General features: G+C 42.3%; 1 protein-coding gene and 1 pseudogene across 1 annotated transcript; one reads left to right on the forward strand and one right to left on the reverse strand.

The window, feature by feature from the left end:
- Window positions 1-3,632: 3,632 nt before the first annotated feature.
- On the forward strand, window positions 3,633-4,099 carry LOC131293744 (uncharacterized; annotated as a pseudogene).
- Window positions 4,100-4,470: 371 nt separating this feature from the next.
- Window positions 4,471-5,104, reverse strand: LOC131293745 (putative nuclease HARBI1). The gene is made up of 3 exons (XM_058321811.1): window positions 5,005-5,104; window positions 4,792-4,933; window positions 4,471-4,732 (listed from the first exon to the last, which is right to left on the reverse strand). Exons 1-3 carry the CDS (start codon window positions 5,102-5,104, stop codon window positions 4,471-4,473), a joined length of 504 nt encoding a protein of 167 aa, XP_058177794.1.
- Between the last annotated feature and the right edge of the window lie 18,663 nt (window positions 5,105-23,767).

Consider the following 23,767-nt stretch of genomic DNA (forward strand, 5'->3'; position numbering starts at 1 on the left):
GTATTTCAGCTTTCCAACACTGCGGCAGAGTGGCGAAAGATTGCAGAAGAGTTCGAAACAAGATGGAACTTTCCCCATGGTATCGGGGCGATAGACGGAAAGCATGTGCAAATTATAGCTCCACGACACAGTGGCACAGAATACTATAACTATAAAGGAACATATAGCATTGTACTTCTGGCTATAGTGGACGCAAACTATAATTTCATATTTGCGGACGTTGGCTGCCAAGGAAAAGTGTCAGATGGTGGTGTTTTCATAAACAGTCCCATTAAACAAAAGTTTGAAAGCCGTGCTCTTAATATACCTGAACCGGAGATATTAAGGCCTCCTTATTCCATGAGGGTTCCATATGCCCTTCTTGGTGATAAAGCATTTCCTCTGACAGAATACTGTCTGAGGCCATTTGGGGGGTATCCAGCCGAAAGATCCCTTCAAAGAATATTTAACGCCAGACACTCGAGACCACGACGAGTAGTCGAAAATGTGTTTGGCATACTCAGTAATAGATTTAGAGTGCTGAGAAAGCCAATGGAGTTAAGGCCAGAAAAGGCTGAAAAAGTTGTGATGGCAGCAGTTTGCCTACATAACTTTTTGAGAACACGTTCTTCGGCAGAATCATATTCTCCTTCGAATATGACGGACCGAATGGAAAACAACAGCATTATAACTGATTCGTGGCGATCCAACCAGAAAATCGGCCCATGAGCGCCGGGGCTCACCACCTCGACGGCGTGGGTTCGAATCCCAACCGAGACCGGACCCTCCCCTGTACGAGAGGACTGACTATCCACGTACAACAGGGAAACAAGTCTCGTAAGCCCTTAACGGGGCATGCATGATGGTCGTTACGCCAAGAAGAAGAAGAAGAATAACTACCGAATTTATACCGGATTAAAAATTAATATTTACCGAATTTAATGTTTTTTTTGGTTTATTAATATTTTTCATGAACTCCATCGATTTATATGCGAACCACGATGGTCGGCTAGTATCGGTTGCACCTGTTAAAAAAAATCCAATACTTTTATATTTAAAAATAAAAATATACAAATCTAGCCTTACATGATCCAGTTGATTTGCTTTTCGACACATCATCACGCAATTTTCTATAATATGTTTTAAGCAAAGACAATTAACAGACAGTTCGGGTCAAAGCTGTTTTTTGCTCCGCCATTGTTGTGACAGTTGGTTAAAAAAGTGTTTACAAAAATTTCCAGCATACTTATGGGAGATCTCCGGTAAAATCTTCGCGAAATAGGTAGTTGGTAATTCTAGATCACAGTATCCATGGTCCTGCGGATAGAAACTGCTCTTCTGTGTGAAATCATGTGATATAGATCCTTTTGCTCGCTGTGATTGCCGAAATGAAGTGTGTTGGTCTGCCTTATACCCAGTCTTCCTCCAGAACATATTTCGAACGCCTCAACTCTTTGTCCTGTTGATGGAACATACCAAATTTGCAGTTTTACCCCACTTTCTTCGCTGTTCGTGAGAAGTAAACAAAATTTTAACCAACTGTCAACAATTTTCCCACGGACAATGTATGGATTCCCACACTTTCAGGTAAAATAATGAGCCCCAAATTAGGCGAACAAACATGTTCGATCACGATAGGCACGTGTAGGATCATATTAACCAAACTAACCAATCATAATTAAGTAAACAGGAAGTTAGCCAGACAGTAAATCGATATCAAATCTATAAACGACCAATCAAAATTTAGACAAACAAAAGTGTTAAATTCAATATTATTTTCTTTATCAAAATTCTTAGAAATTCAGACATGAACCGTGGGAACCCATTAGAAATAATCCAAAAAGAAATGTTAAACTTAAGGAAGAAATTGCACTATAAATAAAGGGCCAAAGACTGATCGAACAAGTCTCAGTTGAGAAGAAGTCTCAGTTGAGCAGAAGTCTCAGTTCACGACGCTCAGTTCCGCAGAAACCTCGATATAGTGAAATCTCAGTTTAGAACTGAGCTCAGGCTCAGTTCCGTCCCCGTTCAAGGATGGAGTTACAGACAGTAAAGAAGTTATAGTGAAAAATAGACAAAGGCACAGTTCGATCAGTTTAGGCAACTATAGAAACGAAACCACACTTGTTTTATTTCGGGACAAAGTCTCGAGAAGGAGGAAGGATGGGTTTCTTACAGGTGCATTGTGATTAGTGAATTCCACTACGAGTAAAGGGCATTCTACAGTCAGCAGTGAGGCTGCTAATTGAAGTGATAGAAGAAAGATAATATATCATGGCAACCGTGATGCCGAAAGTTCACGTGTAGATATATTATCATTAGAAAGTGAAGTGAAGAGAACTACGTAATGTATCATGGCAACCGTGATGCCGGAAGTTCACGTGTAGATATATTACGATAAGAAAGTGATGTAAAGAAGAATATGAAATATATCAAGGCAACCGTGATGCCGAAAGTTCACGTGTAGATATATTATCATAAGAAATAGGAGTGAAGAAAATATGTAATATATCAGGGCAACCGTGATGCCGGAAGTTCACGCGTAGATATATTATTATATTACAAAATTTCTGCCCAACAATCGTTTTTAATTACATTATTCTTATATGCCTTGTCCCTTTCGTTCCACAAGCATGGATTCGATGAGACAAGGTCAATAAAAATTAGAACATCTTCATCATCATCTATTGGCTGCAAAAAAAAAACAAAACAAAATATGACAATAGAACCACATACTAGTTGTCGAATCCCCATAAATCAACGAATGGAGTTGTGCCAGGACAGTGCCAGCCGAGTGATCCGATGCCAGTATAACACTGTTTTGCATTCCGATAAACAACAGAATAGATGTTCGGAGTAGCAATTCTTTTAAAATGTAATTGTTCAAACATTTTTCTATTTAAATAATAGAATGTTTGAAGATACGCAAAATAAGACAGTAACACGTTAAACGCTACGTCGGTCCCGTGGGATCGACATCGTTCTTTCCCGTATCCCGGCGTTGGTCCGCTCGGACAGACCGAGCCCGTTAGGTAGGCCGGCGTTTCTACGAATCGCCGGCAGAACGGAAAGCATAGCGCTTAACGTGTTAAACAGCATCTCACAACACAAGCCACTGCACCATTTTCGAAAAAACATCCATTTCTGATGCACACGCATAAAACGGTGATTTCAAAATGACCGGATGTATGAATACTTACTTTACTCTTGTTATTTTGAGAGCTCATCCTGCTTGAAATGATGAAAACTTCAAATATTCGATTTCCTGGTTTTTCGAATAGTAGGGCCTATTACGAGACTCGAATGTTCGAGAATTTCCGACTCGAACGGCACATTTGCATTATGCCTCATCTTCGAGTTTCCGTTCAGCTCCCGTTCGAGAACTTTTTTGTCGATCAAAGTAATCTGTCGAACTATTTGGGAAAAAATGCATTGCGGTTCTCGAACGGGATCTCGAATTCGACAAATTTTTATCCGTCAGTTTAGTGTTACGGCAACTTCCACCCAGTAGAGTCGTAGTAAAACTATCAAAATAAAAATGTAAGATACATTCAAAATTAACATAACGTTAAAAGTTAATTCAAAAAATGCAAACGGTTGTTGTTTTTAGGGAAAGCACGGATGGACGCACCACTCGTCGTCAATTTAGTAAAATGGTGGAGCTAATGGAGACGGCACCGGATATTGCCAGAGCTCTGCGTGTCGCAGAAACTACTAGTTTTTGGAGCAATCTAATGAACGATTTGAATGCGCTGGGACCACCCATTAAAGATATTTCTTCGTGGAAAAGGGTAAATATCTTGATAAATTCCGAAGGAAAAATTAGTATGTAACATTTGCCTTTCTTTTCATTTAAGGCCTGGTTCGATTACAAGTACTCTGTAAAAAAAATTGCGAGAAAATAACGCATCGCTTCATGCTACCGGTGGTGGTCGTAATAAAACAAAGCACCTCAATGAAATCGAAGAAAGGGTTGCCGATCTTTGCAACCTTAGAACAACCATCACCGGCAACTCCGGTAGATCATTCGGCTATATGCCAGTTAGTGTTGTGCCTTCCGAGATTGCTCCTATAGATCCAACACCTGCCTCACCTAACGAAGCTGTCGAAACTAGCGTGACTACGCCCCCACCAGAGCCATCGTCCGACGCACAGCACCCACCAGAACCGTCTTCCAACGCACTGCCGTCAAGAAAAAGGAAGCGAAAAAACATGGAAGAGATTTTAAAACAAAACCAAGAGCTCATTAAAATAATGAAGCTCAAACTAGAATCGGATGCAAAATTGATTGAAACAAATCAAGCAACAGTTGCAGCCTTAAAAGAAACAAACGACTTACTTAAACAATTATTAGAACGTAAGTCTTAACTTTGTCAATTATTCTAGCTTATTTTTATCTGTGAAGTGAACTGAATTAAAATCTGTGAATCAAATCTGTGAATTAAAAATAAACTTTAAGTTTTGCTACCGATTTGTGTGTTAAAAATTATTTTATTCGGAGAAGTTATGCGCTATGCAAATATTATACAAAGCGCAACATACATTTGTAATACATATGGCAATTTCAGGTGTGTAGTGTAACTGTCTTGCCCAAAGTAAACACGTGGACTTATTTTTTAGTATACCGAATGTGCGTTCGATAATTTCTCTTCCTTTTGCATGATGGGTGTTATAACTGGCTTCTGGTGAGTCCGGCGCAGCATTTCTTTTCGGTGTTACAATCCACGGTTTTGATGGGTATGCAGAATCCGCAGTGAATAAAAAAAAAGAAATAAGAATTTGGCAACATTTCGATAATTTTGTAACTAACCAAGTACTTTGACAGTCGTATCTCCGGTTTGATGCTTGTTGGCAAAAAAGTCATCGATGCCGTTAACACTCCAAATATGCGAATCGTGATTTGCTCCTCCATATCGAGCGTTAACGTACCTTATTACCATTTTATGATCACAGAGCTAGAAATATATAAATGAACGTGACTTTACAATTTTACTAAAATGCGGTATCAATAAGTAGAATGTTATATCATCAAAGCATTCAAGCTGTAGAATCCTTTCCTGTTGTAATGATGGTCTCTATCATTCATTGGTGGTATGATACGTATATGCGTACCGTCTACGCACATTACGATCCCGGGAATGCCACTTTTTTCGAAGAAATAACGCCTTGCCTCTTGTTGATATGCGTCGTCCATTTCCACGGTGATCCATTCAGAGCATAAAATTTCCTCCATTACCTTAAGCGTTTGGCGGAAGATAACGGAGAATGTAGGCTGGGCGATTGCCACATTGAAGTCCTGTCCGACGCCATGCTGGTAACTGCCTTCAGCTAGAAATCTCAAAGTAGCAGCCAGTTTATCTTTAACGGTTAAGCCAATACCCTTCGTTGGTGGGAAATGTGGTTCTATTTTTGTCAGAATCATTTGAAAAGTATCCTTCGTCATTCTGAAATTCTTTTTGTACCTGAAAATTATAAAAAGAAAATTAGCAAGGCAATCTAATTGAATCGGATTAGGGACTTACGCTGGAGTTGGTAGCTTCATAGGATCATTTCGATTTCGAAGCATTCTCCGGCGGGTAAGTAACTGAAAATCTCCATCTGAATCACTATCACTATCGCTAAAATCGTATGCGGGAATCATTTTTCACCTAATCACGATTGAATCACGAACAAACTTTTAACTGTTTTTCCAATGTTTACAAAATCCAACAGTTTCTTCACCCAGTTTGACAGTTGCCCTTGGAGAAAAAATCGATGAAAGTTTCATCGACTCGAACAAGTGACCGTAATGCAATTTTCTCGAACGTTCGAGTCGGCGGTTTCCGTGTGATGAGAGAATTATTCGAGTCTAAAGCTGCAGATAAATGACAGCAACTTTCATGCAAGAGAAACTTTCAAACGTCTTCATTTCACTGAACTGAAAGTTTCCGAACGCATCACGCGTTTACACGACTCACAACAAATTAACGCTAACTGTCAACCGGCAATGATGAGTCGGTAAACAAATTATGTAGAATTGTAAATGAGCTGTATTATTTCATCTCTAAAATTAATAATAATATTCATTTAGCGTTGTGAATCATGCTAGTGAACTTAAATCGCAGAAAACGACTTTGATTATTTCGTTTAACGATCATTTTAAATTGTTTTGTACTGTTGACGCCTTCTAAATCTGTCAGTTGCACGAGCTGTCAAGAAACTTTCATTGCTGTGAAAGAAATTTACAGCCCTGCTACGTTAAGTGAAATTTTAGTTGCGCAACTCAAATTGTTTGTTTATTTCGCGTTTAGACGTGCTAAGTTGGGTTTCACATGAGTGAAATGAGTGTTTGACAGTTGCTGTTAAGTGAAAGTTGCAATCATTTAAAACGCCTTTAATATTCGTCCAATTCGACGGTACGGTGCCAGCTATCGCAATAAAACTGACGATGTTTTCAGTTTGTGTTGCGATTAGATTCATCACAACACCGTCGCTGTCAGCTGCACCACCAGTCAATGTGACAGCGGCAGCGGCCCATGCAGCAGCGATGGGGCTTAGTCCACGAAGGGGATAAAAGGGCTGCGCGAGCTACCATAAGGCCTCTTCGCGATAAAGTTGGTGTGACAGAAAGTCGGAATAAAAGCACTAATTTTGTGGTTTCTTTCGCCAGAAAACTCCGACAAAACTTATTTCGAATATCATTACCAACAGTTTGCTTTGATTGTTTCGTCAACAAGTTGTCAAGTGTTGGCGACAACATTTTCTCGACGAGCAACTTTTGGTTGCGCTAGCCATCACTAGTAGTCGCTAGTGTAGAATCGCTAGCGAGTAGCGCATTGGCGTTAAGTACTTGGCGCCAATATTGGCGTAGTCTGTAGGCGCTTTAAGAAACTCCGTCTTAGCGAAATATCGCTGAATTTTTCTATCGATGGGCTGCCATTGCATTATAGCAGCAACATGCAATTTTGGCCAATTTTGTTCAATATACACGAGATGCCAGAAGCACCGGTCATGACGGCTGCTATTTTTTGCGGACCGACTAAACCACTAAACGTGAACGAGTATTTTGGGCCCATGTGTGACGAAATAAACAAGCTTCTCGAGCACGGATTAAGCATCGATGGAAAGCGGTTTGTGGTGAGGCTGCGCGCTATCATTGCCGATACTGTAGCTCGGTGTTTTATAAAGGGTAAATATATTTTACATCTGCAGTTTACTTATGTCGAAATCATTTTTAATTTTTCTTTTTTACATCTTGTTCTCAGGTGTAGTTGGCCATAACGGATACTCCAGCTGCCAGAAATGCACCATAAAAGGGCGCTATGTGGCCCAACATCACAAGGTTGTGTTTACCGGCGTGGGGGCAGAAAAATGGACCGACGAAGAGTTTCGGAACAACGACTACCCCGAACATTGCAAACAGCAGACATTGCTGTTGCAAATTCGCAATTTCGATATTATTAAGGATGTCGTTGTTGGCGATCGCCAGAGGGTACCATCAGTCGGAAGTGGTCCCAGGATCAGAGAAGGAATATAACGGAGGATCTAGCCCGCATCCATCTTCCAGTAGAAATTCATTGCGATCCGTGAACTACTCCCAGTTCTGGGAAGGATCGGAGTACGCGTCATTCCTCCATTACGCCAGCCTTGTTGTGTTGAGGGACAACATTGACGTAAATCAGTACAATCATTTTATGAAATATTTTTGTGCTGTATCTTTGTTGTCCTCATCGGCGTTTAGAGCATACTGGCCCATCGCTGGGGAGCTGCTTGAACGATTCATTCAAGAGTTCCCTAGCGTCTACGGCCAACAGATGATGACTAGTAATGTTCACAACCTTCAACACCTTCTGGAGGAATGTGAACGTTTCGGACCACTGTCAACGTTTTCGACGTACCCATTTGAAAACAAATTATACCACCTGAAGCGCTTGATACGAAGCGGGCATAAAACCTTAGAGCAAGCCATTAATAGGTTATCGGAATTGGAAAAGTTTCGATCAGAAAATTGCAGGGCGTTCGAAATTAAAAAACCTAAACTAAAGATAAGTGGTAGCCGGGTCACAGTCTGCGTACGGCCAGGTTTGGTTTTGAAAAATGACCCAAAGAATTGCTGGTTTCTATCAAAACACGGCGAAATTATTAAATTTATATCAGCCATCGTGGACCAAAGTGGACTTAAAATTACTGGCCAAAAACTTGACCGAACAGAAGAGTTTTTTATAGATCCTTTTCATTCGAGATACCTTTATATTTATAAAGGCTATTGCAACACCGGTAATAGCTCTACACTTCCTTTATCGTTTAATGAAATTAGATGTAAGTTTAATAGCAAAAAGAAATTAGGACGAAGGTAATTTATTCGTGTCTTTATTCCACACAGTCGTGGAATAGTCATAAAACATAAATAAAACAAATAGTAGAATTATGCTACAAGTTCAACGTTTTTCTTTTTATTTTTCGTGGCAAGAAGTTGTAGTTCCTTCGGGTATGTGAACACGTTCCTTAGCACGCCTAAACTTATTTCTAAGAAAATATTTCAAATAACTTACTTAAACACTCACATGCTTATTACCACCTAACCTACATAATAAATCCAAAATATTACTATATTTACTTAAACCTATCTTACTATTCCTACTTAGCCAATTAATATTTACAAAAAAAATCTTATTGAAAACGAGATCTATCGCCTCGTGTAACCGACTATTTACTCCTACCTTACTTATTTGAATACTTAAGTGTGAAACTAAACTATCCTTAAATTCTAAATCATTACCCAGTCTTAATTCTAACTTGTCTAATTCATCCTTACTATCTAATGTCCTAAAATTAAAGTTGGCTGGCACGATGCCCTCCCGCGGACGGCTTGCTGCAACTAACACCTCTAGCTCGGTACGGCCATACATCACGTCCCTACGGATTTGGCTAATCGTCTTCTCTACCCTTTCCCAATGCTCCGTGTTCTCTCTATGTTCTTTCTCGACTGCACCAGCAATGCGCTTCATCTCTATCGTCAGGGCTTCAACAGACGCCGCGAGTCGGTCTGAAACAGCTGAAATGGTAAAATAATGAATTTAAATTTAAAATCGAATGGAACTAAAATAGTATAAAAACTTTTTAATTATCAATTGAGCTAAGTGTTATAAGACCCTCGGGAAAATATTACATAATGCAAATAAATTAACATAAATATTTGAATACAGTGTTCAGATAAGGTAAGTAAGTGGGACACTTGAAAAAAGAACTTACTCACTTTTGTGTCCCACTTACCGATTTGCACATAATTTTTTGTTTTTGCAATATATATGCAAAGTATATATATTAAGATATATCAACAATTGAAACTCACACGAGCTCGGCAGAACATTTGCAGAACCTACAATAGTTACAATTTAGCAAAATGACCATACCCGACCGGCAGAATCATCATGCTTTCTCGTTTTGTTGAAAACAATTGTCAATTAGACAGAACGAGGCGGCCGGATAGGAACAGTTACGAGCGAAAGAAAGGACTCTCAGCAGAGCTGGTCGTCGAGGGAGCCGCCCGAGGGCTGGTAGAGAAGGCGATGAAACGTGGAATGGAGCATGCTAAAAAAGATAGAAGAATAGTGTTAGATGTTTCGGGTTGCGCGTAGTGAAATAATAATTTTCTTACACGAGCTAGCTGTTGTTGATACCGGGCGCTGAGCGGTTACGACGGAACAAGTTCGTGTGATTGCGGTTGGTGAGGAAATGTAAAGAATAGTGTTAGCTTTTTCAAATTGTGTGTAGTGAAATAATAATTTTCTTATACACGAGCTAGCTGTTGTTGATACCGGGCGCTGGCCAGAATAAGTTCGTGTGATTGGAGTTGCTGAGGAAATGTAAAGAATAGTGTTAGATTTTTCGAGTAACATAGTGAAATAATAATTTTCTTACACGAACTAGCTGTTGTTGATACCGGGCGCGGAGCGGTTAGGACGTAATAAGGTCGTGTGATTGGAGTTGCTGAGGAAATGTAAAGAATAGTGTTAGCTTTTTCGAGTGGCGCGTAGTAAGATAATAAATTTCTTACACGAGCTAACCATCGAAAGACGTGGGACAATAGTGACGGCTCCGATCCTGTGGATGAAGGATGCTGAAAAAGATTAAACGAAAGTAAAATGAATAAATAAGATGATATATTTAATTTTGTACGGTTTCTTACCAGAGCCACTTGCTGATTTGTGCGCCAATAGAGACAACAGAATAGATGAAGAAGAACTAGATGAAGAGGAAGGGGAAGGTTTATGGGAAGGATAGGGTGAAATAACCTTGCGTCGCGGAGAAGGGGCCTTGTACGAAGAGGCTGAAAAAGAAAACATAATTAATTTAAAACTGATTGTGTCTCAAAAAAGGTTTAGCATAACCAACCAAAACCCAACGCAATGAAAATACGACGGAAGTTGATTATCCTGAGTCGCATTTCGTTCATAATATCGCACAAAAAGCAAACGTCTTCATTCCGTCCTAAACCTGCACAAGCTTAAAACGGCGCGCAAAACGGAGCGTCTGGACCGGGCTTAACACAACGGATCGACCACCACTCGGTCCCGAACACTACGGATAATAAACGTCCTGCATATCGTTCGATATAAAATATCGCACATAACACATCGGATTATTTCACGTATCACACTTATTACCACTGGTTTACTTACTAGATGCTGCAGGCATCAAATTCTTTTGCTGCTGGTTTTCTTCTTTCGATTGACGCATCCTTTCGTTGAAGTTCATTTTTCTGTTAAATTAAAACCGGATTGTAAATAGGTATAGGACGACTGCGACGGTGGCGTACCGGTCTTGGATGCTGCGCGGGAACACCAACGATCGCGGTTCGCGACTAATCCAATATAAATATCCTCTAATAATTTAGTATGTATAAAAACTTTTCAGCACTTGGTGGTGGGTAACTGGTTGCAGCAAAACTGTGGAGCAAACGAACGAGCCCGAGCGACCGACCGAGCGATGGACGACAACACAGAATGACCCCCGAAACACTGCACGAAGTAAAGCCAGCCAAATTGTGGCTCAATCGGGACACGAATATTCAGAAAGATTTGGTTGGAAATTGCCGAAGCAAAACCGAAGTTGCCGCAGCAAAAACGAAAAATGGAGGCCCCTCTTTCGGGGCCTTTGCTCTTTTTCTCTTCTGTTCCTTCTACACATTCTCATGTCTCGAGCTGTTTACGCGGACTTGAACCGCGTTGTTTCCACTCCGGTCTCTGCGCACCTACCGCAAGACCGTCGCTCTTTGTTGAGAACGGTGTGCTAAAGGCCCAATATATATCTACTGCGTAGCCGTTTGTATGGACTGTATGGGAATGCATCGGTATACGCTCAACCCGCTCTAGCCATTTAAACCTCTCGCGGAGCGAATTCATATGACCACCGCGTTTCGGTTTTTGCTCTTCATTTAGCGATCGCTTGCGCTGCGTACGTATGCATGAATGACCGCTCGCGCTGGGTATACCCGTACGGGTACCCGTACGTCCGTATTCGACCGCGCTGGGTATTCGACTGGTCTACGATTGCTCGCGCTGGGTTTTCGATCGCTCGCGCTGGGTCTTCGAAGACCCGATCGCGCAGGGCATTTAAACTTCGTACCGTATTGCATTGCGCATGCGCACTTTGATGCACAAACCTCGATTTTTCAGTTCGGATCGGCTGCCGCGGCAACAGATGGGCGCGGTAAGGAGAGATTTCTGGCAGTGGCGGGACGGGGGAATTTCTGCATTGGTGTAAAAGAGACAAGAATATCACCATCTCACTCTTGCCCATTGAATTCCCTATCTCCACCCGAAGCTATTGCTGGTAGGGGAATAACTTGTGCCACACACCATCAGAAGACAACACCAATCGACGCTGCAGAAAAAAGTGATCTACTAGTAGTAGTGTAAGTGATAATGATAATGGACGATTGAGGATAAATACGACACCAAGTAACATCTGCCTCCACCGCCTACACGCAATAAAAAAAGCGTGTCCGGGGGAGGTAGAAAAAAGATAATTTTTTCTCCTGTTTTTGCAAGCTTCACTTGAAAGTCTTTTTTTGCAAGCTTCGCTTGAAATTTTTCTTTAAGCTTTCAGCAAGTTTGTTAGAAATTCAGAGCTTTGGATTTCGTTCGAAAATGGCCGAATCGGGAAATGGTTAGTCCGAACGTGTATGCTTTTCGACATATTTGATGTTCGTGCCGAACAGTCCGCGCGGACCACCCAATCAACAAAAACCACAAAATCAGCCCTAGTCTGAGAAGTCTGATAGACTTCTCAGATTGTGGAGTTAGGAAGTTATTATCAGAACTTTTCCGAACGCTTTTCGCGCGCTCGCGAGCCTCTCGTGAGCACACCTCGTTCGCTGCAGCGAGGACAAGAACTACAAAAGCGTGGACATATTGAAAAAGCAAAGACACTCTGTACCGATTCGCAAAACATTAAAAAAAACTCTGTTCTAAACTCCTCTTCCTAATTTGTCCTTGCTATTTGTAGTTCCCTCTATCGTCATGTTTATTCCCTCTATTGCCCCCAGGAGCATTAATTTATGCGTCGTGCGACAAATCGCGTACATTAACATACAATAGAAGAGCGTACATTTAGCGTCTATTAGAAGAGATACAAACGCCTTATTGTACGCTCTCGTAACGTTTCGACCTGGCGGTTGCCTACATGTAGGCGCTAAATTTAAACGGTTTTTTCGGTTTAAATATTGCAAATTCCAATTTACTGTTTAATTTTCGGTTTTATTTATTTTTTTTTGTTCATTTCATTACAACATCCACGTTTTTTCAAATTATGTCATCAAATGAACGGCATTTGTCCTGAACGTATTTACGTTGCTCTCATGATGGTTCTAGGTTGTCTTTCTGTCTGTAAAAAGTCTGTAAAATAAGATACCCTATTATTGCAAACGTTTCAAATATTTAAATGCATACTTACATTGTTCAACTTATTCAACTGCTGTTAATAAGCAAGCTGGTGGTTTCATCCATCTTTTAGTTGCTTCCCCTTAGCAGGTGCTGTCAGTGTTATTTATTTACATTTATAAAACATGTTGAGAGCGGCAGAAATATTTGATTAGTGAAAAAATAAAAATTCCACTATTCATAAAATGCAACTTACACAAAAAGGAATGAAGGCTTGCGCTGTTTAATACACACAACGCATGTAGTCTATATACAACCGGCCGCATGTTCTACCGGAAGCCGGACGCCAGCGGCAACTTGAGCAGTAAGGAAATTTTCGAGCCGGAAATTTCAGAGCCTCTCACACCACCTGAAGATCAATCAATGGGCATGAGAAAAGAAAGATAAAATTGGACAGCAATATTACCTCTACCATATATACCTGAGTTTCGCCGAAGATTAAGTTTTTCCCGGGCAGCGACACGATTCCGTTCGGTATACGGGTGATGGTCAGCTAATACGGGTGATGGGGTGATCCTCACAATTTGATTCTTCTTCCGGTTTACGTCACACTTACTTGTTTCCAAGGCGCAAACACTGTCCGCGTCACTGGTTGAAACAGCGATAACTGGAACAGCAGGGTAACGGAGCTACCCGAGAGCCACCGCGCTTTGTAAAACGCGCTTCGTACGCATGGTGACTTTTACTTCGTTTTCAGATTTATCGCGACACCTAAAACCGAAGCAAAACCGAAGTTGCCGCGGCAAAAACGAAAAATGGTGGCCCCTTTCGGGGCCCTCGCTCTTTTTCTCTTCTCTTCCTTCTACACATTCTCATGTCTCGAGCTGTTACGCGGAATTGAACCGCGTTGTTTCCACTCCGGCCTCTGCGCACCTACCGCAAGACCGTCGCTCTTTGTTGAGAACGGTGCGCTAAAGGCCCAATATATATCTAGTGTGTAGTCGTTTGTATGAACTGTATGGGAATGCATCGGTATACGCTCAACCCGCTCTAGCCATTTAAACCTCTCGCGGAGCGAATTCATATGACCACCGCGTTTCGGTTTTTGCTCTTCATTTAGCGATCGCTTGCGCTGCGTACGTATGCATGAATGACCGCTCGCGCTGGGTATACCCGTACGGGTACCCGTACGTCCGTATTCGACTGCGCTGGGTATTCGACTGGTCTACGATTGCTCGCGCTGGGTTTTCGATCGCTCGCGCTGGGTCTTCGATCGAAGTCTTCGAAGACCCGATCGCGCAGGGCATTTAAACTTCGTACATGCAACTTGCGCATGCGCACTTTGATGACTTCACACATGAGGATTCGGCTAGCCAATCACAAAAATCGATTTTTCAGTTCGGATCGGCTGCCGCGGCAACAGATGGGCGCGGTAAGGACAGATTTCTGGCGGTGGCGGGACGGGAGAATTTCTGCGTTGGTGTAAAAGAGACTTTTATGGGTTTTATTGATTTCGCACCATACTCACATCAAACTGCATCTAACTTACCAACTGCCTCCTTACTGCTGCCTCAGGATGTAAGAGTGGAGCCGTAATGCACAATGAAGTTTTAATTTGACTGAAATGTAAACAACTACAATCACCTTTCATTCTCGTGCAAGTTTGCCAAACGATTAATATTTTCCGTGTAGAGAAATACCTTTACCGTCTTCATTTTTACACTATACATTCACTTTTCACGATGATTCTGCTGTAAAAGCAAAAATATTCTTTCGAATGGAGTCTTCTAAGCGCTGCGCACAAGTTTGTTTTGGTTCGAAGACGTCAAACAACAACTAGACCCAAGAAGAGTTAATACGGAGGTTACCTCATATAGCATGTGATTGAACTTGAATGTGGTACTGAACTTGAGTTTTGCCTACTGAGATGAGAGGAAATTAATTTTTCACCGTCACAACCAACAACAATTCGTAAGCAGACGACAATGAGTGCAAAAAAATACGTTTAATGTTTTCTTTTTCAATCAACGCTTTTTGTTCTAGATGAACCAACCTCCTTTTTATATGTGTGTTGCGCGGAGCACACTAGCGCCCCTTCTGATTGTTCCTGTGTGACGCGGATGGTTTGAGAACCTTAGGGGTTATAGCCGTTATGCTGTGGTGTTATGTTGCCCATCGCATCGATTAACGAATCGGCTATGGCTATCGTACGATCGCATCATTTAACGTAGCTGGGGTTGGTATTACCTTGGCAGACATTGCTCAGGTGTGCAAGAGTTTTAAGGGAAGCCGCGTAGCTACCTTAGAAGCATAATCTTCCCATAGCTTCAAAGTATCATCGGGTAGCTTGGTGCACAGCAAATATTCCAAAATGGTGCTCCATTCGTCTGTGGCTTCCCAAGCTGATGCACGATTTTGCGATGGCGGTCGAATTCATCGACCAACTTGTGAAGAGACGCCGTTCCTTCTTCGCTCACCTGCTTCATTTCAATATATTCAATATATATCTCTTCATATGGCCTGCAAATGACGCGTATGTTATTTAGCGCTGTACCATTTCGATTTTCAATGCTCTGTTCCTTTTGTATTGCAAGCAAGGTTCAGTGTACTTGAAAAGGTCGCTTTTGAAAATCGCGATAATTCCTCCGCTCTTCCATTTCACTTTATGCATCCTCTGTTAAGTAGATGAGCTTCTGCTGCACAGGATCGTACTCCTTTGCCGTTTCCAATAAGCGGCTGATCCGCAGCTCCAGCTGGATTCCATCACTTTAAGATTTGAAATTACTGCAAAATGATTCTGCTATTTCTACCTTTTCCACCAGCGTCGTTCTCCTCGATATAAGTCCTGGCCGATTTGCCATTTTACACTGATCACGAAAAGACGCGCGAAAAGTTGAACGATAACCGATTGACGAACAAACTACGATGGCCAATTTGCGATGGCGTCTTCGACGCTGACAAGAAGGAGCCCGGGAAAGATCGGAGGATTCGGACACGAATTACGAAACACGAATATTATCACAAAAAAAAACGCGACGGAAAAGTAACTGGCGTTGCGAAATGTTCACGAACGGTTCAACTTTGCGTAGTCGAACGCCTAACGCGGCTGGTATTTTCCGTGCTTAATATCCTTTTGGTCCCTGCACTCGTACTCGGGACGCGGAAAACGATAGAAGTCCGAAATTCGTTTCTCCACACAAATCACTGTAGCATGCTTATGTTATACAGCCTTAAAATGATGACAATGTCACAAGAGGAATCGGAACGATTCATACCGAACATACTTTGTACCACAATGTCAATTCATCCGTACTCAAACCAACTTGACCTATATATTCGAAGACGAAACGTAAACAGATTTTGTCCAATGCATGAAACGGAAACAGCGCAACTCGCAAGCGCATCGCGACGCGTAAAGCCACAGCCACGCTCAAACAATAACAAAACAGCGTGACCACCGAGAACGCTTCAAGCGGAAGAACTTTGAATAACATAAACACAAAGCGGAAGAACCGTCAAGCGAAATCGAGCGCATAACGATGCGACTAGAAAGATGCTTTTTGCAGACAAGATAGAAAACCCCATACGGAAGTTTATAAACAATTCAGGAACCAAGAACCAAGAACCACAAAACAGTAAACATAAACCGACGCACTCGAAGTGCAAGTAGTCTTCTTCTTCTTCACTCTACTCTAATTTATTTTATTTCAAGCGAAAATGAGCGATGTTAAAAAATTTACATGTGCTTGCTTTCTCCGTTCTGAACCGACAAAAAAGGCCATTGTCCCGGCTGGAGCCCTTTTATCATTTTTATCAAAATTCCGTAAAATCTACAAAAAACAAGGCGATTAGTATCCGTTCGAAAACAAACTTGTTTTGAACACAAAGCCGTACTCACGTGCTTCCCGCCAAAACAGTCAGTCAACACAGGCACTTACACATTTCCGATGAAGAGACTAGTGTATATACACGAGTAGACACACCGCGGCCGGTGCAAATAAATTCCAAGTCCGAAAGTCTAGGGCAGAGACGGTCGGAGACGGGTGAGACGTATACGTGACACAAAATTATGAGTTACTTGAGTACCCCTGCAGCAAAAGAGCTTTATTCAACCGGTTGATGTCCATGCTGACATTTGATTTTCGTCCGTAGAGTTAAGATTTGTTTAAAAAACTTTTTACAGCTGACAGCACTATCATTATTTGAATCAGTTTCATGGTTTATAAATGATTTTTTTTTTGTTTATCGCCAGGGGAAACTTCTGAAGATACGGGCGCGACTCCGTATGGCGGATTTTTATCGACTTAACCACCTGACGGGCACTACCCTCAACCCCCCGTACTAGTGCCGTGAGGCGTTACTGGGGGAGGGGTATGCCTCCTTTATGGAGCTTTAACGCTGCGACCCGCTTGGGGCTATAAATGCTGGTTGTATGATGAATTCGCCAATTAATCGAATGTCGGCTTTCGGCAGCCAGAGCCCACTCGTTGTGGAAACGTGTTTGTTGATGTTGTCAATTTGCAGCGTAAAAAGTGCCTGTTGTCAATTGTAGAGTGAACCACGAATTGCTATCTTGTTTTCTTTGTTCCACAAACCAATAGACACGAAGCGTCTTTGATAGAGCTGAAGCTGAAGTGAACATTGTCCTGTACATTTTAACAATTTCTGATCCACAAGTGTATTTGGTACTTCCCGTGGTAAATTGTAGAACTGACAGTGCTGTAACAATTTGGTTTTTTGTCTAATTCGCTCATGCGGTGTTGACTGTCTTTGTTCTTCTCCACAGCCTTTGAATTCGTAGAAACAGCTTCCAGCTGACAATAAAATGGAGGCGCTAAAACCAAAACTCGCCAAGGCATATGTTTCAGCTACTATTTGTTTATAAAGCATCAATTTTGTAAGAAATGGATACCTAAAATATCTGTGTTTAATAATTCTATGTGTATCTTTATTTTATTTGTCATATTTGTCTACATTTCTTCAATGAGTAGAAGCCAAATAGAGTACAAAGATCGGAATCGACGCCATCTTTGACCGTTAATCTTTCCCAGAAACGCGATGTAAACGATGTAAAACTCACAGCATACATTCAGTCTCCAGCAGACCGTGCATGTGAGCAATCGCGATCAAACTTCGTTCCACAAGCAATCCTTTCCGCAGCACAAGGATTAGCGTTTTACGCAGGTCTTGAAGCGACAGTGCCTTGTCAGAATGGTCTGCCATCGGTAGAAATTACACCAGTTCTACGGCCCCCGATTTTAGGCCACCTGGCAGCCGTAGCACTTGGAACAAGACAAACAACCGATGACGAATGTCCGCGTTATGCATAAAACGAGAACCATAAACAAACCGGAACCATAACCGGAGATCCCGCTGGTAAGAGCAACTGGCTGCTTCGATGCGCAACACCTCCGCCAGCACCGTAATAACTTCTTTTACCTATTTCTGCAAATCGGTCCGCAAGTATTGTCTCTCCATGCTGGCAGTCTTTTCGAAAAAGTTTTCAGCACTGTCTCGCCGCGAGACCCGTCATTAACAGCGAATCTGCAAAAGGAATAATGGAAATACAAATTATAGCAGAATGCCGGCCCTCTTGTCTGCAGTGCCTCCTCTTATACGGCCATTTCATCCTGCTAACAAACGCCCTCTAGTAATGGGAAAGGATTTGACGACTACATGATTAAACAAGCGAACCATGTGCTCTCTCCCAAAACTCTCCAACATGAATTATGAGATGGCTATAGACATGCAAACCGACGCGAGAAATTTGAAAGCCTACTTACGTGCGCTTGATGATGTTAGCCTTGACTTCACGCCGCTCTTTTGGCACACACCGGTTGACTCAAAAACACGCTCCTCGAGCCTCCATATTTCGTCTTTCCATCTGATGATAAAGTCTGCCATACGACTTTTTTTTCTTACGACAGCTTTTGTAGGAGGTCCATCCGGGGCCATCGGTTGTTGTCTTTACGTTGACTATCGACCGTTTTTTTCAAGCTTAATGAACCAATTCTCGTAATAGTTGAGCCAATTGGGTCCTATACTACTAAACAGATTGAGCCTCTTGTTTTTTCTCCTGTAATTTGTGGTTCACTGATCTCTAGTGTTGGTAAATCCGGATAGATTTTGCAAAACAGTGGCTCTTCGTCCGGCGGAGCGCTAGCTTTGACATCGATAGCAGGCGCAGCGCTAGCTCTATCCTGATTGCCTGACGGAGCGTTTGCTATAACCTCGTTTGGTGGTGGAGCGCTACCTATAACTTCGTTGCGAGATTTGTAGTCACGGAGCGCTTGGGTACGAAGCCGTGTTGATTCCGTGAGATGAGATAAGCACAACTACTCAGTAGAGCATTACGTACCAACGATTCAAATACTTTGCTATAGCACATAGAGACGTAATGCCACGATAATTGTTCACGTTGTGCTTATCCCCATTTTATGGATTGGTTTCATCCAAGATGTCTTCCACGACGACGGAAACTTGTAGTATGTCGCGGACAGTTTAAGCAGCACGCATAAGGGGCTGCATAAAGCTTCAGCACAATTAATAACGACGTTTTTTTAATGGATTGAATCGTCGCCAAGACTTTTTCCTCCGATATGTCCATAATGTTTAATGAGAAATCAACAACATCAATGGGCACGTTGCTCACAGCTTCCTGGAGATTAGCGACGCTTAAAACGTTCTCCGAATAATTTTGTTGAAATTTCTCCGCGAATAGATTACAGGCATCTTGGTAATTTCGAGCAGTTCTATCCCCAAATGAAACCGTCTTTGGCATGGCAGCATTCTTTCTCTTTTTGTTAACGTAGTTCCAAAACCGCTAAGGATCAGATGCCAAGTTCGACTGCATGCGATTTATGTATTGCCGGTGCATTATGGAATTCAGTCGTCGAAAACTGTTTACTACAAGAGCATAACTCGCCTCATTGGCTGTGGATCGTCTTCGATTGTAGCGTCGGAGCTATTGTGCTTTAGCTGTTTTCAACGCCTTGAGCTGTCGATTCATCCAAGGGTGAGACTTTCTCGAGGGATTTGTCAATGGACTGCACAGATACAGTTTCTCCCTTAGTCGCGAGGAAAAGAGCTCAACAGCATAATCGATGTCAGTCGACTCATAAATGCACGGCAGGGAGATGCCGCCCAGGCAGCATGGGACACACACGCAGGCAGCAGGGGACACACACGATGTTCAACGCAACGAGCGGGTGGCAGCGGGCAGCGCTGAGCACGCGAGGCAACAACCATCGCAGGCCCCTCCATCCCCGGGAACCCTTGCTCGCAGAGCGGTAGTAACAGAGCGAGAACGCCGATACCGTGAGCGGCTCCGGCTTCGCCAAGCAGCAGCAGCACCATCAGCAACAACAGCAGTTACAGCGACAGCAACAACAGCAGCAACAGCCGCAGCAGCAGCAGCAGCAACAGCAGCAGCAGCAGCAGCAGCAATATCTATCAAGAGCTTCAAAATATGGACGCACTTTACGGATCCGTCCACTGTTTGTGGTCGGAACCATTTCTGATTAAAGCTTTAATTTTTCGCCATAACTGACAGGAAACCAAAATCTTGCCTGCTAAAGTTCGTTGGAACGCAGTACATCGAGCTGATACACTCTGGGATAAAACTGTTAGGTTAATCAAACTTAATTGCTTTATTGTTTTGGCCAAAACAGTTTCAATGCTCGATGAACTTATCAAAAAAAAGTTGGTAGCATTCTTGAAGTTATATTAAAAATCAATGTAATGTTATTGTTTATACGGTGTTTAGAAACTTTGAGCCTTGGTGGCTTCTTTCGTTTCAAACATCAATGTAATCAGTCCAGTGTTGCAATGCTTACGTTATTCTAGGATGTTGAGAAAATAGAAGTAAGTTTCATTAAAACCCATCCTAAAGGCTATTATTAACACAGTACATAGCAGATAGAAAGACTTCGTCATAACTTTCGCGTAGAAGCACATTATTGTTAATGCTTCATATACTGCCTAAATGAATTCGCGTAGGATAAAGGCATTTCAGAGAACGGTCCATTCATTAGACTCTGAAGATCTACGGGTTCTTAGGTATCCAAAGTATGGTCGAATCGAAAACAACATATTCTTTGTTTTCCTTTTCATGATTTTGTAAAGCCTGTTGGTAACAATATGTTAAGTTTGAACCAGTTGTAAACATATAGACCTATGAAAAACAATCTATGTTGGCAGAGCTTTTACTTTTTCATTGCCCATGGAAGTTGGGGGGTATCATGTTGGGGATTGTGTTTTTGGCGCATTAACTTATTCACCATAAACTGACCTGCAGTAAACATTTTAAATGTAGGTTTTTCGATTGTGTTACATGTGTATTGCATACACAATGCATTTGATCAGCTTGCATTTTGAAAGATATGATTTCAACATGGTTGTAGATCTGAGCAGTTTAATGTAAATCGTAATAACTGTGGTTGGTGTCGCGTTATTGCAGCTTCTTTAACCCATAAAATCATCGCTTTCAATAACAAAACAAATTTAAAGGTGTATTGATTACGGAATAGCGTTTAGCATGTTTTCTTCAAACGAATAGGTTTCGCATGTGTCCCTCTTTAAAGTAAAAATTTAATTAGTAAACATTTCCTATGATCTTCATTTGCCTTTCAATAGTATGCTCGAATGGTTACTTACATTTGTTTGAGTTTAGAAATTAGAGTTCAATCAATTGCTGTACCGGTTAGTGTGTAGCTCATCCGCGCTACTGATTTACATATGCGCGCTCTTTCATACCGCACGCGGCATACCTTCGAGAAAGCTTTATGCTACAGTTAATCAAGAGAGCATCAAGCAATGCTTGCAAACCATTATCCAAGAGCGTCGCCTTGTACTTATCTACCGATTAGTGGGAATAGCAATTTGCACACCTCTGGTCTGCATACGCTCGCTCTTTCATATCGTGCGCGGCATGGCACTGAGAGAGCACAGCTATACAATACAGTGAAGTGAGCAAGGAGGCTGCGAGAACTGCAGAATCCGTATCTCTAGTCTACACTACCGCGCTCTTTTTCGCCGGCACGTGTTCCCCTGCGCATGCTGTCTCATTCTTGCTGCAGTCGTTCCGGCCTTAGCGTTACGCGTTAGTTTCCACGGAAGAATGTTTATACGTAGGTTGCCTTTTAAGTTTCGGGATTTGAAAAAACTGGTGATGCAATCTACCAACTAACAATTTTATCGTAAATTTTGACGTTTTTGATGTTATACGTACTCAGAACGTTATGACATACGAGCGCTTTTTGTGTTGTTAAAAAAATGGCCCCCTTGAAGCGTTTAACAGTATAATAAATAGCTTAATACTAGTTACATCTAGGGGGTGACCGGTCGCACCCCACGAATAGAATACAAAAACGCGGATCTGGACATGTCAGGTTCAAAACGATCATAGACTGCATTGAATTCGCGGCACATAACAAGAAACGGGTCTGAGGATCCAAATAGGGTTATAACGGTGCATTTGTTGGCGCATAACTCAAGACCATTCAGGGTACACCACGACTTTTTTTTTTTTTTTTTTTGGTTAACGTCAGGGAAATCTTCAAAAGATCCGGGCGCGACTCCGGATGCCGGATTTTTACCGACTAAACAACCTGACGGGCGCTGCCCACTTCGCCGCTGTGGGCGACCGTGACCGCGAGGTATTGGTCATTGGCTGGGGCCTGGCTCTATGATTCGAGCATACGCCTGAAAGCCGCTTGGACTTTCGCAAAGCCCTTGCGCGTAACAGCTACTGTCCGACAGCGTTAGCTGCGCACCATCCGTGCCGTAGGGCACCTACAGCACGGGGTACACCACGACCTGGAAAAACAGCAAGACGGCCTGGAATTGGACCTGGTCGGCATGGCTTCGGATCAGGAGGAACAGCTTCGCGTCGTCAGCATAGACGAGGTGGCTGCCAGGGGGTAGTACAAGCGTGACGTCATTGATGTACAGCACATAGAGAAGCGGCACAGGTTGCTTCTTTGCGGCAACCAGTTGCTCTCTTGCGTAAATACATATATGGGCGCAGTTGGGAAATGCTGCTTTTTTCCAAAGTATTGTTTACCTTTTGTTTGGAACAGCGTCGAGAAAACTGACAACAATTTTGGAAAAAGCGAAAAAATGGCCGGCTTTGTCGAAACCTTCTCGACAATCCAAGACGACGCCACTTACGCGTCAAGACGATGCGCGGAAACGAAACGACGCGGCTAGCCAAAGGTTCCAGAAGAATGTTCGAAACACCGATCCCAGTATGATGAGGTAGAAAGATTCAATGCTATGGACTGAACTCTTCTTTACGAGTTATCGGGAAATTTGCTGCAACGGTCAACTTTACTTCCGGCCTCCATTCGCTCGTGTCGTCTCCAGCGTGATCAAGTAGAAGGATGCAATGAAAGGACCTGAACTCCCCCTTGCGACTTACTGGTAAATTTGGATCAATGACCAACCTTACTTCCTTCCTCCGTCTAAAAATGATCACTGCTGGTAGCCTAGTCTGCCCTTAAGCAATAGTTTTACACCAATGTTAAAAAAAACATTGACCCCATGAATTTTCTGGAAAAAGGGATTACGCATCAGTATCTCTAGCTACAGCCTTACTTCCTTTCATTCCTACCTTCCTTCCCCTATCTTTTCTTACCTTCTATGGCATCAGTAAAATTTTCGTGCGAAATTGGATGTTGCTAGGAAAAAAATTACTTCCGCTAAAGATCGAAATAAAAGTACTCGCTGGTTGTGCTGGGGTCCCAATTTTCTGACCGACGTGTCTGTGATGGGCGGATGGTCAGCGTTCTTTTGGGGTACAAGGTTATATATACGGGAGACAAGACGATAAGAGCTCATATCGACTTTGGAAGTTTATCGAATAGGAACACTGGGTACACTGTGAGTCTAAAGAAAAGTGCATTTGCCAATGAGAGTGTTTGCTT

This window comes from Anopheles ziemanni, chromosome 2, assembly GCF_943734765.1.
Source record: "Anopheles ziemanni chromosome 2, idAnoZiCoDA_A2_x.2, whole genome shotgun sequence".
NCBI lineage: Eukaryota > Metazoa > Arthropoda > Insecta > Diptera > Culicidae > Anopheles > Anopheles ziemanni.